Genomic DNA, 17,763 nt, shown 5'->3' with positions numbered 1-17,763 from the left:
AAGGCAAGAGGAGCCGCTGGGACTGGGGATGACCTGGGCTCTGTGGGTGTCCACCCACAGTCACCACTGGCCAGGACCACCCCCTTCACAGGTCAAGGGGGACTGTACCTGGAAGCTGAGCCCCTGGATGTTCACCATGTTTCCCAGCCAGGAAAGGGCAGCGTTGATGAAGTCCAGCACAGCCAGAAAGGCAATCAGGTTGGCTGCGATGTTGGTCACGACCTTCACGGACAAGGCAGCCCCACTGCTAGCTGCTTCTAAGAGGTTTTGAGCATCTCTGTCAATGGGACCAAGAGATGTCATTATTGGCCTGTCCCCACAAGTTCAGGGCTCCCTGTCCTACAGGCTCAAACTTGGACAGAGCATGTCAGAGCCAGGGCTCCTTGATTACACTCGAGACCAGAAAGACGCTGGTCCAAGCACTAGGATAAGACCCAGACTCCTAGCACACACGTCATCTAAGACAAACCACGAGTTGCGTGTGACTTAACAAGTACTTAGAAGGAGGCAGATCGGAATAGAGATGTGTTACAAATATACACACCAGGTTTCAGAGATTTAGTACCAGAAAATATGAAATACCTCTAAAATTAAAAAAAAAGAATTTTTTAAAAAATTTATTTGGCTATCCCGAGTCTCAGTTGTGACACACAGGATCTTTACTGCAGCATTTGGGATCTTTAGTTGCATCATGAGGGGCCTAGTTCCCTCCATGCACGCATGCTCAGTCACTCAGTCATGTCCAACTCTTTGTGACCCCACACACCATAGCCCATCAGGCTCCTCCATCCAGGGAATTCTCCAGTCAAGAATACTAGAGTGGGTTGCTATTTCCTTCTCCAGGGGGTCTTCCCAACCTAGGGATCAAACCCGTGTCTTCTGCGTTGGGAGGCAGATTCTTTACCACTGAGCCCCCTGGGAAGCCCTTAGTTCCCTGACCAGGGATCAAACCCACACCCCCTGCATTGGGAGCATGAAGCCTTAACCACTGGACCACCAGGGAAGTCCCTGAAATATTAATAATTTTTACATCAAATACACAGTAAAATGACAGTATTTTGGATATATTGAGTCAAAACATCTCACTAAAATCATCTTATTAAAAAATCACCATTTTACTTTTTAAAGATGATCACTGCTGCTGCTAAGTCGCTTCAGTCGTGTCCGACTCTGTGTGACCCCATAGACAGTAGCCCACCAGGCTACCCCATCCCTGGGATTCTCCAGGCAAGAACAATGGAGTAGGTTGCCATTGCCTTCTCCAATAAAGAAGATCACTAGGAAACATTAATTATACATGTGACTCATGTAATATTCCTCTAGGGCAATGCTGCCCCAGACCTTCAGGAAATTATGAGGTTGGGGCCGCCCATTGTATCCACAAGTGCACTTGTCCAAAGTGTTGTCTTTCAATATTTTTTTAGGATTAAATGTTACACAAAGGTTGCTAAGACTGTGATGAAGAGACATTAGGAGGTGAGTGATGTCAAGGACAGCGCTCACTATGTCAATGTGATTGATGCTGGGGTCATGTAGAGAGGTGGGGTGGTTTTCATGCCCTCCTCAGCACATATATACACACACACACACACACACCAGGCACATTCCGCTGGTCAGAGACTGGAAAATAAGATTCGAAACCTGGATCCTGCATTTTCCCAAGGTAAGCCATAGGCAGGGCCGTGGCTGAGAGGGGAGATGGGCTGGGCTTGGTGAAAGACAGTGGAGGGCAGAGAACACAGGACCTGCTGCGGCCCTGACTCTGCTCCTGTCCCTGCCCACCCCACAACGTCCTTCTGCACAGGCCCTCTTGCTGCGCTCACCCGTAGGTCAGTTTCACGCCTTCCTTACTTCTGAACTTGGACTCCTCCACCTCTGGGTAGACCAGCTTGGAGAGGGCTAAAGCGCAAGGAGCAGCCATCACGGAGGCCGCAATCAAGGAGGCAGCATCGATCTGCAAGAGGGAGCACAGACAGGGTTACAGAGAGATGTCAGAGGAAACATGGAGTCCAGGGAAGCAGGGGGACACGGGACTCCACCCCACTGGTGTGTCACCATCGTCGGGCCTGCTGTCATTGATACTGATAATATTAATGCATTTTATGTGTAGAGGGTCACAGTCTGCACTCACAGCCTTATGGGCAGGACTTCGGGAAGTTAGGCAGGGCGAGTATTGTTATCCCACTTGACAGACAGGGAAACTGAGGCCCCCAAAGGGTTAAATATGACTTTCCCAAAATAAAGAAAGAGAAGGAATTAGACCTATTGTGTCTTTTGGCTCCAAGTTCAAGGTTCTTCCTTCTCTTCTAGGCTGTCTCTCTTTGACCACTGATCTGAGGGCTGCTTCATCACTGGCTGAGGGGCTTGTGATGATTTCAGACACAGCTCACAGAGCCCAAGAGTTGGAATTTATCCAAGATGTGACCTAATGTGACCTCAGAGTAAAGGGATGTCTTCCCTCTATAGGACCCCTCCTGTCACTTACTGTGACAGGTAACTCACCACTTCAAAACAACTCATTATCTCCACTCCTGTGGTCAGAGAACTGTTTCTAAGGAAATCTTCTCCTACAACAGCCACCCTTTTGGCCCTGGTTCTTGTCTCCTGGAGTCAGGCTATAGAAGCAATTTGCAGCAAGATGATGGAGCAACCAGAGCTCCTGGGAGTCTTCCTTCCTGAATTGTATCCTTACTGTGGTCTCAAACCCTTTGCTTCCTTCTTCTCTTCACAGAGATGGGACACTTTTTCTCCACTGTGTTATTTACCAAGTGGGAAAGTTAGAACCAACCCAAACACATAATAAGGGATTCCCAGGTGGCTCGGTGGCAGAGAATTCACCTGCCAATTAAAGAGACACAGAGGCTCAATCCCTGGGTTGGGAAGATCCCCTGGATCTTCAACCCGGGAAATGACAACCCACGCCGGTATTCTTGCCTGAGAAATCTCATGGACAAAGGAGCCTGGAGGGCTACAGTCCGTGGGGTCACGGAAAGTAGGACAGAACTGAGCACTGAGCACGCAAACATATAACAATGAGGGAAAAGCTAAGCATTGTCAAGCTGCCATCAAAAACAATGGTTACCAAGGCTTCACAATAACATGGAGAAATGCCCACAAACTTGCATATAGAGCGTAACCACAATGATGGGGGCGAAAACAAACTCCACAACTCTGCATAAAAAGAAGATCGGAAAGAAATACACCAAAATGCCAACCAATTATCTGTCCCTGGCTAGTAAGGCCAGAACAATTCTCTTGTTTTTCAGCTTTTTTGTATATTTCCTAAATGTCCACAATGATATATCTTGCTTTTATAGACAGAAAAATAAAATAGACTTCTCCTTAACGTTGATAATAAATCAACTGCAGTTCTTAAATTTTAAATAAAGAGGAACAAAAAGACGGGAGGTAAGTTTAAGCTACATACTTAGGTTAACAAAAACAGAAAGCCAAAGAGGCCCATGGGGGACTTCCCTGGTGGTCCAGTGGCTAAGGTCCAGTGGCTGCCCAATGCAGGGGGCTCAGGTTCAATCCCTGGTCAGGGAACTGGATCCCACGTGCTGCAACTAAGAGTTCGAATGCCACAACTAAAGACTGAAGATCCTGCGTGCCACAATGAAGATCAAAGAGCCCGTGTGCTGCAACTAACAACTGGCACAGTCAAATAAATAAATAAAATAAACAAATAGTTTTAAAAAAGAAGCCCATGGAAGTACCAGGAACTGCTGACAGGGAACCAGCCCTGGGAGACCCTCTGAGGCTCTGAAACCCCTGTGATATCCTTCTTCTTCTTCTATATTTGTTCATTTTAATTGTTTTTGTACTATTGTTGTTTACTATAGTTCCTTCTGCCCCTATAACAAGGGTGGGACTGGTTGGGTAAGTGACTCCATTATGCAGATGAAACAGATTCAGAGATGAACAGAGATTAGTCCAAGTCCCTCAGAACCAGGACTGGCCCAAAGTTTACTTGCTATTCCTTCCCAGGCAATTTCACATAATCCTGGTACCTTACCGCCGCTTCTTCCTTCCACAGTGATTTCCCGGGACACCTCTCCCTGTTTTGTGCCAGGCACAATCACTATGTAGGTCTCAGGACTAAAACGATGAGAAACATATTCTTCCCAGATTTGGAGGGTCCTCCAATCTACTGGGAGAGGCAGAAGTCAAATGATGGCACAGACAGAAATGAATCACCTATGAAGTATACCAAGACTGCGCCAAACAAAACACCTAGTCTTGCCTTGGGGAGGTCAGGGAGGGCTTCCAGTAGGAGGGGACCTCAGAGCTCCTATCTGACAAATTATCTCCAAAAGCGAGTTACCTCCCACAATGTTAGCTACCTCCAAAAGCCAGCGTTTCATTTATTCATTAATTCATTCAGTTACTCATTCATATATTGAACTCCCATAGACCCTAAGCATCATTCAAGGAGGTGGTAAGGATAAAACAGGCAAAATTCTTTCCAGAATGGAGAAGAGCTGGGGGGAAGCCAAAGAATTAGCAAGATCATTCTGGAAGGGGGTAACTGTCGGGAAGGAAAAAAAAAAAAAATACAGTGAAGGAGGAGTAAGTGCTCTCCTTTCAAAACACGAGCCATAAAAACCCTTCTAATCAAAGCTGCCACCTTCTCCTTGGGGCCATGGGTACCTTATCATACTCCCGCAGGGGAGGAAGAGAGGCGGGATTCCTCCCAGTGGCCCTGCTCTTTGAGCAGTTAACCTAGCCATTATTGAGTTCCGCCAGTTTGCACCCGGCAGCCTTCCCGGGATTAGACAGACCACGTTGCGCCGGGGGTGGGGGTGGGGTGGGGTTGCGGTGGGGGAGGGGTACCAAGGCTCCGTGTGCCCTCGGGCACGTCGCTCTTCCTCGGAGCCTGTGATCCATAGAAGTAACTAGGGATTCAGGGTGGGTTATCCAGCAGTCTCAGAACTGCCCTGACCCGCAAACCTGAGTTCCTTAAGAAAGTACCATTTAAAGCTGTCCTCCCAACATCCCTCAAGGTGAGAGTGCGTCGATAGAGGTGTTTATCCCCATTTCGCAGATGAGCCGAATGTCAGACAAGCGGTTTGTCTGGCCAGGCTGCGCGGTGCTGACCTGTGAGCCGACTAGGATCTACAGCACCCCCACCCTTACCCCGGCTCCCGCCCCCGTTCCCTTCTTCTTCTTCTAAAGCCCCTTGTTTCCTTTCAGTGGTAAGATAGTGTACCGGCTCCAGTACCCACCCCCAAACACCCATCACGGGCACTGGATGTGCCAGCCCTGCTGATCCTGTGGGAATAGCCAGCCTCAGGCAGGTGTCCTCTCTGGACTTTACAGGCTGACCTTTGGGACTTGGCTGGCCTCCTCCTCCTGGGCTGCTCAGCTCTAGTGGGCACAATGCCACCACCGGAATCTTGGGATTTTACCTCCAGCCGCCGGGACCCTCCTCTTTCCTCCAGCTTGGAGGCTGCATCTGGTTTGCCAGTTCGTGTCTTAGTGGGGAGCACACCCTGCAGGTGTCACAATCCTGGACGCTGCCCTTTGAATGGGTCGGTTGTGGTCACTGCCTCAAATGCCCTAGGCCGTCATTTCCTGCTCATCTTGGAAAGGGCTAAGTCCTGCACCAGCAGGGCTCTCTGGGGCACTGGGCCAGCCCACACACTCCTCCCTGCCAGCTACTCCTCAGGACCATGACACACCTCAGCCCTGCTTCCAGACCCTGGCTCAGGAATGCCTTCTGCCCCAGCATCCCATGGCCCCCTCCTGTCCAAGGCCCTCCCTTCTCTACCCAAAGCTCTCTAACGTGAAGAGGGAGAGAGGGTAGGAACCCTCCATTTGAACTTTCAAAAAGATCTTTACTGAGAAAGGAAGTAAATCCAGCCACTACAGAGCATAAGGGCTTCCCTCGTGGCTCAGCAGTAAAGAATCCGTCTGCAACACAGGAGGTGGTGCAAGAGACACAGGTTCAATCCCTGGGTCGGGAAGATCCCCTGGAGGGGCACGGCAATCCATTCTAGTATTCTTGCCGGGAAAATCTCATGGATAGAGGAACCTGGCAGGCTACAGTCCATGGGGTCATAAAGAGTCGGACACAACTGATCAACAGAGCATGCCCAGAGCATAAAAGAGACCAGTTTCAGAAGGACTGACTTCTGACCCTAACATGTCAGAGAAAGGACAATCACTTCTTCAATACTGTGCAGGTGTTTTCTGGCTATTATTGCATTTGATTCTTAGACTGCCATGAGGTGGGCAGGAATTCTGCCCATTTTACACATGGGGAGACTCAGGATGTGGCTGACTCTAACTTGGCCCCATTCAGAAGCCCCAGACCCCGTCCCAGGAGCTCTTACTCTTGTACAATTGATCGAGGAACATCAGTGGCCGCCCCCTCAACCCATGATGTGTTCACAGCCTGAGGCACACATCTGGATCTCCTCTCACAGTGGTCCTGAACCAGAGGAGTAGGTAAGGAGACCAGTTTCTGGGGCTAGAGAGAGAGCTCGCAGCTACTTTAGTTTTTTGGGGAAACATGCTAAAAAGGGACATGTGTGTAGAGGTCACAATTAAAGGATTCATTGAGGTCCCTTGGGACTTCAGACCAAGTCTAGACCAGTGTCATTTGATAGAAATATAATGGAAACCACACCTGTGATTTAAGTTTTCTAGCAAGTGGTCTAGTGGTTAAGAATCCACCTGTCAATGCTGGGGACATGGGTTTGATCCCCGGTCATGGAAGATCCCACATGATTCAGGGCAACTAAGTCAGAGCACCACAACTATTGAGCCTGTGCTCTAGAGCCTATGATCTAAAACAAGAGAAGCCCCAACACTGCAACAACAAGTAGCCCCGGCTCACCACAACTAGAGAAAGCCCTTGCTCAGCAATAAAGATCCAGCACAGTCAAAAATAAATACATTTAAATAAATCTTTTCTTAAAGGTAAAAAGAAATAGATGAAATTAATTTTGATGATGTATTTAATTTAACCCAATATATCTAACATATTATCATTTACCCATGTAGTCAATGTAAAACTTATCAATGAAGTAAAAAAAAAAGTATAAAAACAAAACAAAACTTATCAATGAAGTAAAGTGGAGTATTAGTCCTTCAGTTGTGTCCAACTCTGTGTGACCCCATTGACTGTAGCCCACCAGGCTCCTCTGTCCATGGGATTCTCCAGGCAAGAATACTGGAGTGGGCTGCCACTCCCTTCTCCAGGGGATCTTCCCAACCCAGGGATCAAACCCAGGTCTCTTGCATTGCAGGCAGATTCTTTACCTTCTGAGCCACCAGGAAAGCCCTAGGACTTATCAATAGAACATATTAATTGATTTTTTCACACCAAGTCTCACAGCAGACCTCATTTCAGACCTGCCACAGTTCAAGGTTCCACAGCCTTGTGCAGTTAGTGGCTACTGACTATGTCTGACAGTGCAGGTCTAGAAATATCCAGCTTTTAGCAATAGGAAGGTGCAGGAAGAGGGAGCCAGAAGTTGAGCATCAAAGAGAAAGGAAGAGAGGTGAGATCTCTCTGGAATTCAGGGGCTAAGGGCAGAGCCAAAGACTCCATGAGGAACTGCCTGGAGGAGAGAGTAATAGGAGAGAGGGGAGAGGATGGGATGGCAGGGTTGTGGGAATAAGCACCACCCCCCCAGTTGCTGCAGTGGCAGCCAAGAGCCAGTTGGGGGCAGAAGAGAGCTTCTCTGTGGCCAGACTGGAGGCAGATCCAGAGGTCTGAGGGGAAGAGAAAGGGATGTGGACTAGGAGCCTTTCAGCAGGCCAGCTAGGGTGCTAGTCTGGGGCTTCCAAACCAGAGGCTGTGGATGGAGATCCGCAGCCACATGCCTGATCCAGGCGGCCTCTGCACCTTCTGTGGAGCTAAAAGGGAGCGGGGCCCCGGGCCTCTTCATTAGGGAGGCCTGCCTGCCTGGGGCTGGGCCTGGACTCTGGCCCAAGCAAGGGAAAGAAAAGAGGATTAGTTGTAAGACAATTGTGGGAAAGCGATAAGAGTTTTTCCAGTACTTTAGTCTTAAGTAATAGCAGCAACGCTTATGCTCGTGTGGTAGAAAGAACACCATTCTTTCAACTGCCTGTGGGACCCAGGACAAAGTTAAGACATTTAAAGGCTCTAAGTCTCGAACTGCCCTGGGGGTTCAGTGGTTTAGTCTGCTTGCCAATGCAGAGGACACAAGTTTGATTCCTGGTTCAGGAAAATTCCACATGCCATGGGGCAACTGAGCCCATGTGCCACAACTACTGAAGCCCATGGACCTTAGAGCCCGTGCTCCACAGCAAGAGAAGTCGCTGCAATGAGAAGTCTCCACACTGAAATGAAGAGGAGCCCCCACTGCTAGCCGCAAGTAGAGAAAGCTGGTGCCCAACAACAAAGACCTAGCATGGCCAAAAATAAATTATTTAAAAAATTAGAAAGTCTTTAAGTCCTGAAGATAGTAGGGCAGCCCCTCCCCCAATAGCCACCATGAAGACAGTTTTGGGACCAAAGTCTTTAGATTTCATTTTTGAAATATCAAATTCCTTCCAAAATCAATTCATGGTGAGTTTTAGGGGAGGAGGGGGCATGCACCACCTTTGAAGGCCCTTTCCTAGGCTCAGGTGAGACAAGCCGTAAACCAGATGCCCTCTTACGTTCTTGCCGAGAGGAGAAGACAAAGCCCCAGAGCGCAAGGGGCCTTCTTGAAAATCACGTGGCAGCAGCCATCCTGCCCAGACAGCTCTGTGAGTATGTGGAGCTGAGCCTCCCAGTGTGGCCCAGGTGTTCTGAGGGAAGGGAGCACAGAGGAGCGGGTTTCCCCATCCCCAAGGACAGAGGTGAGAAAGACATGTGGAATCTGGGAGCAGAGAAAGGGACAGCGCAGGTCATTCTGTCACCCCGACCCACTCAGGCACAGCATCAGGAGAGCCTGGGTGCTGGGAAGGGTAAGCTGTTGTTCAGTCATTCAATCGTGTCCTAGTCTTTGCGACCCCATGAACTGCAGCACACTAAGCTTCCCTGTCCTTCACTATCTCCCAGAGTTTGTTCAAACTCACGTCCATCAAGTCAGTGATGCCATCCAACCATCTCATCCTCTGTCATCCCCTTCTCCTCCTGTCTTCAATCTTTCCCAGCATCAGGGTCTTTGCCAGTGAGTCAGTTCTTCGAATCAGGTGGCCAAAGTATTGGAGTTTCAGCTTCAGCATCAGTCCTTCCAATGAATATTCAAGACTGATCTTCTTTAGGATGGACTGGTTGGATCTCCTTGCTGTCCAAGGGATTCTCAAGAGTCTTCTCCAACACGGTTGGCAATATAAAATACACAGCCTCATTTCCTGATTTTGAACCAGTCTCTTTTCCATGCCCAGTTCTAACTGTTACTTCTTGTCCAACACAAGGCAGACTGCTCTTCTCCAAATCAGCAACATGGAGGCTTAACCTCACCCTAAGGGCTGAGCAACAATGCACTGCATGGATGAACTTAGCCAGCTCATTCCCTTACTGTAACACATTGATGGTTTTTGCTATTACAAATGATGCTGGAATTTCGCATCTTTTGACCATGTGTGAAAATATTTTTGTATCATAATATTGCTAACTGATCAACGGAAAGGAATTTTTTTGGGGGGGGGGGTGGCGGGGGAAGGAATATTTTTAAACTGACGGATAGGTGTTCTCCAAAAAGGTTAGAACAAATTACACTCCGATAAAGAGTATATGGGCTTCCCTCGGGAAGAGGCTCCAGAAGCCTCCTTCCTCAGCCCCCCGCCCACACCTCGGTCTCTACCAGACGCTGAGAAGGGAGCGATGCTAGCCTGGGGAACCCAGAGCACAGCCCTGGCTGCTTCCAACCCCTCACTCCCTTTTCTAGCCGCAGGAGCCGCTCGGTGCCGGAGGACTCCGAGGGCTTCTGGTCTGGGTAGAGGAGCCCTGCCCTCAGCCTCGCCCGCCGCCGGGCTTGCAGGGGCCGCCGGAGCTCGGCGCCCACCCTTCCCCGAGCCTCTCTGTCGGCGGGCGGGAGCAGCCTCGGCGCGGGAGGCCTCGGGGTTGAGGCGGTGGCAGCTCCGCCGGCTCCCTCCCGTCCGCCGGCAGAGAGCTCCGGACTCCGCTGAGGAGATTCCAACCCGCATTCTTGGGGGCCCAGAGCGGACTCTCGATTCTATTTGATTGGTCTACATGTCTATCCCCATATGGGCTTCCCTCATATGGGGTTTCCCTCATAGCTCAGTTGGTAAAGAATCCGCCTGCAGTACAGGAGACCCTGGTTCGTTTCCTGGGTCAGGAAGATCCCCTGGAGAAGGGATAGGCTACCCATTCCAATATTCTTGCGCTTCCCTTGTGGCTCAGCTGGTAAAGAAGCAGCCCCCAATGCGGGAGACCTAGGTTTGATCCCTGGGTTGGGAAGATTTCCTGGAGAAGGGAGAGAAAGGTTACCCACTCCAGTATTCTGGCCTGGAGAATTTCATGGATTATACAGTCCATGGGGTTGCAAAGAATTCCTCGCGACTGAGCAACTTTCACTTTCGCATGTCTGTCCATATACCAGTACCACACTGTTTTGATCACTGTAGCTTTGTGCCCTCTGCAACAGCTGGTAGAAGCTATGATGAGCTTCGTGTGTTAGCCTTACCACAGAGAGTTCATTTAATGCGAGCAAAAGTGAAAACATCTGAGAGCTCCGTGGGTCAGCACAGCCCCATCTGAGGTCGCTGTAGAGTCCATTGCCTCAAATGGGGACCCCAGGAACAGCTGTTCTCTACACTATACCCAACCCTAGCAGCCCAGCGAGTACCTGAAGGCCTTGGTGGCTGAGGGGGAGATTTGCAGGACTCTGCCAGGGGATGTTTTATTTGAGGGGATGGCTGACTACTGCCACATTTGGACCAGAGCATAGAAGGGGGCCTGGCGCTCCCTGAGGTCAGCATGATGGCGGCAGCAGTGATAAACAAGAAATCGCCACAGGTTGTTCTGGAGAAAAACTAAGTGGGCCGTGGATTTCATCACGCCTAAGGTTTGGGCTTCCCGTGACTCAGATGGTAAAAGAATCTTCCTGCACTGCAAGAGACTCAGGTTTGATCCCTGGGTCAGGAAGATCCCTTGGAGAAGGGAACGGCTACCCACTCCAGGATTCCTGCCTGGAGAATTCCATGGACAGAGGAACCTGGCAGGATACAGTCCACGGGCTCACAAAGAGTTGAACCCAACTGAACAACTAACACTTTCATTTTCAAAGAGTATATGAGGCACTTCCTTGATGATCCAGTGGTTAAAAGTCCACCTTCCAATGCAGGGGATTTGGGTTCCAACCCTGGCTGGGGAACTGAGATCCCACATGCAATGGAGCACCTAAGCTCACGCTTCACAGCTAGAAAGTCTGTGAGCTGCGATGAAAGATCTGCTTGATTCAGTGAAGATCCGGAGTGCTGCAACTAAGACTCAACACAGCCAAATAAATAAATAAATAATGTTTTTTTTTAAAAAAAAGAATATATGAATACCCCACAACCTTGCTGTTTAGAGGCATGTAAAATTTTGCATATCTTTAGAAGAAATGTAAGTTATTACTGTTTTAATTTATTCAACTCTCAGTAAGCTTGAATATCTGTTTATAATTTATGAACTTTTTTTCCTGATCAATCATTAACGTTTTAAAAAATTGTGACTTTCACCATTCAGAGGTTTCTCGTTTTTATTAGTTAGCTCTGTCAACTTTTTCCTTTACACTTCTGGATTTCATGTCATGCTCAGAATTTTATAAGAAAAAGGCAAGTTGCAAGAAAGCGTGAATAGAATTACCGCATCTTTAGTTTTTTTCTTTTAAGAAAGAAAGAAAGCATATGTGTATTCAGGTATATACTCTTAAATGACTATTTACACAGAAATATCTGGAATGACGGACTTGCCCGGTGGCTCAGCTGTAAAGAATTTGCCTGCCAGTGTAGGAGATGTGGGTTTGATCCCTGTGTCAGGAAGAGCCCCTGGAGAATGAAATGGCAACCCATTCCAATATTCTTGCCTGGAAAATCCCATGGACAGAGGAACCTGGTGGGCTACAGTTCATGGAGTTGCAGAGTCAGACATGACTGAGCAACTAAACAGCACAAGCTGGAATGACATATTTTAAGTCAGTGGTTCTCAAACTGAGCAAGTATCAGAATCACCTGGAAGGCTTGTTCTAACACAGGATACTGGGCCCGATTCAGTGTTTTTGATTCAGCAGGTCTGGGGAGGGACCTAAGAATTTGTGTTTCTAACAAGTTCCCAAGTGAATCTGGTGCTGCTAGCCCATGGACAACACTTTGAGCACTGCTGTTCTAATCCAGTAAAGGGAATTATCCATGGGAAATGGCAGTAAGGAAGTTTGTTTTTTTACTTTATTCACTTCTTTAAGAAGCAAGAATTTCTTTGATAGTTAAGGGAAAAAATGAGATTTTTAAAGAGTTGCATGTAAAAGAACAGACAAGTATAGTGTTTTATCCAAATACAATCCTTGAGAAGGAAATGGCAACCCACTCCAGTATTCTTGCCTGGGAAATTCCATGGACAGAGGAGCCTGGCGGGCTGCAGTCACAAAGAACCAGACACAACTGAAGCGACTTAGCACACACACACACACATGACACATTATTACCAGGCACTTTGTCGGGACACACAAGGTTCACCTCAGGTTGCCATGCAGTAGCGTTGGATGAGTTTAAAGGCCAGATTCATACCATTGGAATTTGACCTAGAAATGCATTGTGCTCAGAAAGCTGCAAAGTAATAATTTAGGAGTAGAGGAAGGACATGTGCCTAGAGAGAATGTGGTGGAGAGGAGGCAGGGGTGCAAGAAAAGTAGGACAAATCTCCGGGGATGACCTAGGTGGAGGACAGTATGTCTGTGTTTTGGAGTCAGACAGATCTGGGCTCAAATCCTGGCTTTGGACATCTCACTTACTCTCCGAGTCTCAATTTCCTCATCTATAAAATCAGGATATTAAACACCTCGCACTTTGCCTAGTATGCAGTTGGTGCTCAGTAAACAGAACACTGGGATGCTTTGGCCATGTGAGGAGCCCAAATGGCCCAGCCCACCCAGCCTGCCTTACTCAGGTGAAGCCTCTACCCCCACCATCACAGCAGCCCTGGTTCAGGATGCAGCCCACAAGAGAAGACCCCAGATTGCTCTGGCTAGGAGCTGTGTCGGGCTTCCACAAAGGTGGGTTTCAGGTTCTTGGTTTTCAGCAAGCAGAAGGGGGCTGTACGTACCCCAAAGGAGATGTAGGCGCCCAGCAGGCTGCCGGCAATGGTAGCGTAGCCTCCAGTCATGACAACGTGGATTTCAGAGAGTGTCATGTCTGCCAAATAGGGTCGGATGAGTAGAGGAGCCTCGGTCTGCAAACAGGAAAGACGTCAGACAAGCAGAGCTGGCCAGGCCAGTACAGGGGGCATTAGAGATGTCCTCACCCCCTGGGAGTGAGTGGGACACAGTGAGGACTGGGGGACCCCAGGGGAAGAGACAGCAGGGAGGGGTGAGGACCAGCATCTGAACTTGACTAAACCTCTCGGAACCTTGGCAAAAGCCAGGCTCTGTCAAAGGACCCCCAGTCCTTCCTTCTGACCTGATAATGCTCCCCTGCGTCCAGTGCCTCCCACATGCAGGCACTCAGCTAAGCACCTCACACTCATCACTTCCAACCTTCTGGGAAGGAAATGATCATCCCCATGTTCCAGGAGAGCAGAAGATCAGAGAGGTTCAAAGAATTGCCTCTGTTCATGCAAAGGACCAGAGGCAGATATAACTCCGTCTGAACTTCTAATAAAGATGAGGGGGTTGCCAGAAAGAAAGGAACCGGAGCACAAATGGCGCGTTTACTGCAGAGCACATGGGGAACCCAGAGTCATTCAGTTACTCATTCAATAAATAATTCCAGCACACTGTGTTCCAGACTGTGCTATGGAAGAGGGAGAGGGATGGGGGAGGAAGAGGGCAGGTGGGCAAGCCGGGGTAAGCAGTGGACCTCAGTAGGGAATGGCATGATCTGACTTGTGTGTTTTTTTTTCTTCTTTTTGCTACGTCCCACGGCATGTGGGATCTTAGTTCCTCAACCAGGGATCAAACCTGCATCCCCTGCATTGGAAGTGCGGTCTTAACCACTGGACCACCAGGGAAGTCCTGACTTGTGTTTTTAAAGGGCCACTCCAATGTGTGTGTGAAGGATGGACAGTAGGGGCAGCGGTGGTGGCAGGGAGAACAGAGAGGAGGCGACTGCAGTGTCCCAGTGAGAGACAAGGGTGGTTCATAGCAAAGGAGAAGAAGGGCAGTGGGGCAGGTCTGGGATGTTGTGTGGGGCAGAGCTGGGAGGACTTGCTGATGGACTGGGAGCAGCTGGGAGCAAGAGAAGCAGAGGGAGGAAGGATGACACCTCGATTTTTGTCTGAAAAACCTCATGGAAGACGCCGCCATTTACTGTGAAGGGAGAGATTCGAAGGCAAAGGAAATGGCAATCCACTCCAGTATTCTTGCCGGGAGAATCCCATGAGCATGGGGTCGCAAAGAGTCAGACACAACTGAGCGACTATCTCTCTCTCTAACACACACACACGCACATACACATGTGTGTGTTGAGGGAGGAACTCAAGGGTTCCGCTTGTTTAGACTTAGCCTAGTGAATTATCTGGGCTTCCCAGGTGGCTCATCGGTAAAGAATCCACCTGTAATGCAGGAGACACAGATTCAATCCCTGGGTTGGGAAGATCCCTTGGAGAAGGAAATGGCAACCCATTCCAGTATCCTTGCCTGGAGAATCCCATGGACAGAGGAGCTTGGTGGGCTACAGTCCATGGTGTTACAGAGTCAGACATGACTTAGCAACTAAGCTCTAATGAATTACCTAAGGATATCCAAGTGGAGGGTCAAGGGAGCAGTGGGATGTATGCCAGACTGGAGTTTCGGGAGAAGTATTTAAGCCATGGGTGGGGGCAGGGGGGAATCCTCTAGGGACACGAGCAGACAGAGAAGAAGAGGGCCCAGGCCCACCAACTTTGAGTTTGAAATGATACTGCTAATTCTTGAAGGCTCCCTACCCCCACCCAAGTTAATTCACCTTCAGAACTCTTCACAATCTAAGATTTGTATTTCTCAACAAAAACCACTGATTTTATTTGCAACATCTCATATAAAGTAAATGCTGATACTGAAGTATCTTTTCCTCTTTGCCTCATTTTGAACATCTAAGGGACCCTGGACAATTTATCTGAGGGCACATCTGTCTTTTAAAGAAAAAAACACAAAAAACCCTTGAAATCAATACACTTGGATCAAAGCAAAAAAAAAAAAAAAATTTAGATATTCTCCGAAGTTTCCTCAACTGCCCATAGTTGCCATACTTTGGCAAGTATGTCTTTCTGGTGACATACATGTTGGGCAGGTGGGCCAGGATTCTGCAATGGTCACCACGTCACACCCTTAGGAGGGCCAGGCCTTCTGAAAGGGACTCAGGACTGATAGTCTCTTCAGAGTCAAAGTTATATTGGAAAATATTCTTTCAGAAAGAGACAGGGGGAAAAAAGACAAACTAATGATGTGGAAGGAACCCCAACCAGGAAGAAGACGACGTGGATTCTAAGTCCTGGCGTACATTGTGGGATCTTGGCAAGATATCCCCAACCCTGGACCCCAGTTTTCACATGTATAAAAGGAGAACTCTGGGCTCCATCTGTAGGATTCATGAGCCTCTAAGCTGAAGACAGCTTTCACCTAGGATAGAAGGTGGTGGGAGGTGCCAGGTAGACATCATCCTCTTTGGCTTGACCCAGGCACAGAGTGTATTCCCCAAAGGAGCATCTCTAGGACCCTGGTGACCCTGGTAGGAGGTTTGACCGGCTCTTCTGATGATGGAAGCAGGGCTCTGGGGATGCAGGGCCACCACCCTCCTTGGGGACAGGAGGCTGCAATACCCACCTGGCTCACAAAGATGTTCCCAGCCACACTCAGGGTCTCTGTGGCCGTGGTGCCCATGGTGATCTGCATCAGCCAGGAGATCTGGAAGGAAGCAGGGTGCTCTTTATGAATTGGCATCAGCAAGCCCCAGAGGCAGAGATAGTCAAGGTGGAAGTACCATAAAAGCCTTCCTTCCAACCCTGTTAGGACCTCCTCATCTACATTTCCCCAAAGATCCATCCACCTCCTCCTTCCATACCTCCGTTGATGAGGGCTTATCACCCGTGAAAAATGGATTCCCTGGTCAAGTATAGGGCTTCCCTGGTGGTTCATATGATAAAGAATCTACCCGCAATGCAGGGGACCCAGGTTCCATCCCCGGGTCAGGAAGATCCCCTGGAGAGGGAATGGCAGTCCACTCCAGTGTTCTTGCCTGGAGAATCCCATGGATGGAGGATCCTGGAGGGCTGCAGTCCATGGGGTCACAAAGAGTTGGACATGACTGAGTTACTAAACACACACATTGGTCATATATATTTGAGAATTGCTGTATACACACATACCTTGGAGATGGCCAACACTTGTCAGCTTAGCAAAGGCTCTGAGAACTCCTGCATAAAACTTGTTTAAATTTGTTTAGTCCAGCATCTAGGTTAACTTCACAAAATTATTTGACCAAGGGACTTCCCTGGTGGTCCAGTGATTAAAGCTCTGCATTTCCACTGCAGGGGATGTGGGTTTGATTCCTGGTCAGGGAACTAAGACCCCACATGCCATGCAGCGTGGCCAAAAATTTTTTTTAAAACAAATTATTTGACTATGGGATCCCTTTACCTAGTAGATTTACTAATCTGCTTTGAAACTAGAGTTTTTGGAGAAAGGCTTTGTGAAACACTGTATTAAAAAGTTCTTTCTTGGGGAGGGGCAAAAAAAAAAAAAAAGTTCTTTCTTAAAAAAAAAAACAAAAAATAAAAATAAAAAATTTTAAAAATTTTAAAAAAAAGTTCTTTCTTGGGAATTCCCTGGTCAAATATAGGGCCACAGAGTCCAGTGGTTAGGACTCTGTTCTCACTGCTGAGGGCCCGGGTTCAATCCCTGGTTGGGGAACTGAGATCCTGCGTGCTGTGTGGTATGGCAAAAGAAAAAAAAAAAGTATTTTCTTTCAATCAACATGAAATCTGCTTCCCTGGAATTTCTCTCCACTTCAAGTACCTCTCAGGCTGACTTTCCCCTAATCTTTCTTCTCTAAGTGTTTAGAATCCTACCCCTAACCTCCTTCACCCTGGCCTTCTCTTTCTGACCCTTCATCCCCACTTCCTTCAGCCATTCTACGGAAGGTGTGATCTCAGGCTCTCTCTCACACTGACAGTTTGTCAGAGCCCCTTGGTTGAACACATTTTCCAGATTTGGGAATAACTGCCACACTCATGGGCTTCCCAGGTGGGCTAGTGGTAAAGAACCTGCCTGCCAATGTAGGAGATATAAGAAACACAGGTTCGATCCCTGGGTCAGGAAGATTTTCTGGAGAAGGGCACAGCAACCCACTCCGGTATTTTTGCTTGGAGAATCCCATAAATAGAGGAGCCGGGTGGGCTATGATCCAAAGGGTCGCAAAAAGTTGGACATGACTGAAGCAACTTAGCACACATGCCACCCTCATGCCTGCCATGCACTCATAACATAATCACAGGCTCCATTTCTGGCAGCTGCCTGATGTACTGGTTTATTCTGAGCTCAATCAGCTAAAACCCTCAGCATCTCTTGCCAGGTCCAGTGCCATCCAATGCTGTCTCCTGCATCCTGGTTTCGTGCGGCAGATTTTATGAACATAAGCACAGGATTTGACATTTATATCAGCTGA

General features: G+C 48.5%; 1 protein-coding gene across 3 annotated transcripts in view; it reads right to left on the bottom strand.

Moving 5' to 3' along the window:
* Positions 1 to 17,763, bottom strand: part of SLC28A1 (solute carrier family 28 member 1) — an 86,195-nt gene that overhangs the window by 24,474 nt on the left and 43,958 nt on the right. For 2 of the 3 annotated variants that reach the window (XM_043922420.1, XM_043922421.1), the window contains 4 exons: positions 15,924 to 16,004; positions 13,229 to 13,354; positions 1,824 to 1,954; positions 109 to 277 (listed from right to left, as the gene is read on the bottom strand). In XM_043922420.1, the coding sequence (XP_043778355.1) occupies positions 109 to 277; positions 1,824 to 1,954; positions 13,229 to 13,354; positions 15,924 to 16,004 (507 nt within the window). Of the gene's footprint in view, positions 1 to 108; positions 278 to 1,823; positions 1,955 to 4,015; positions 4,148 to 13,228; positions 13,355 to 15,923; positions 16,005 to 17,763 lie in introns of those variants that run through there. The other variant, XR_006344495.1, reaches the window with a different exon arrangement.

The sequence above is a fragment of the Cervus elaphus genome, chromosome 13 (assembly GCF_910594005.1).
Source record: "Cervus elaphus chromosome 13, mCerEla1.1, whole genome shotgun sequence".
Taxonomy (NCBI): domain Eukaryota; kingdom Metazoa; phylum Chordata; class Mammalia; order Artiodactyla; family Cervidae; genus Cervus; species Cervus elaphus.
Note: the sequence above shows the minus strand (reverse complement) of the source record. Positions and strands in the feature narration are given on the sequence as shown.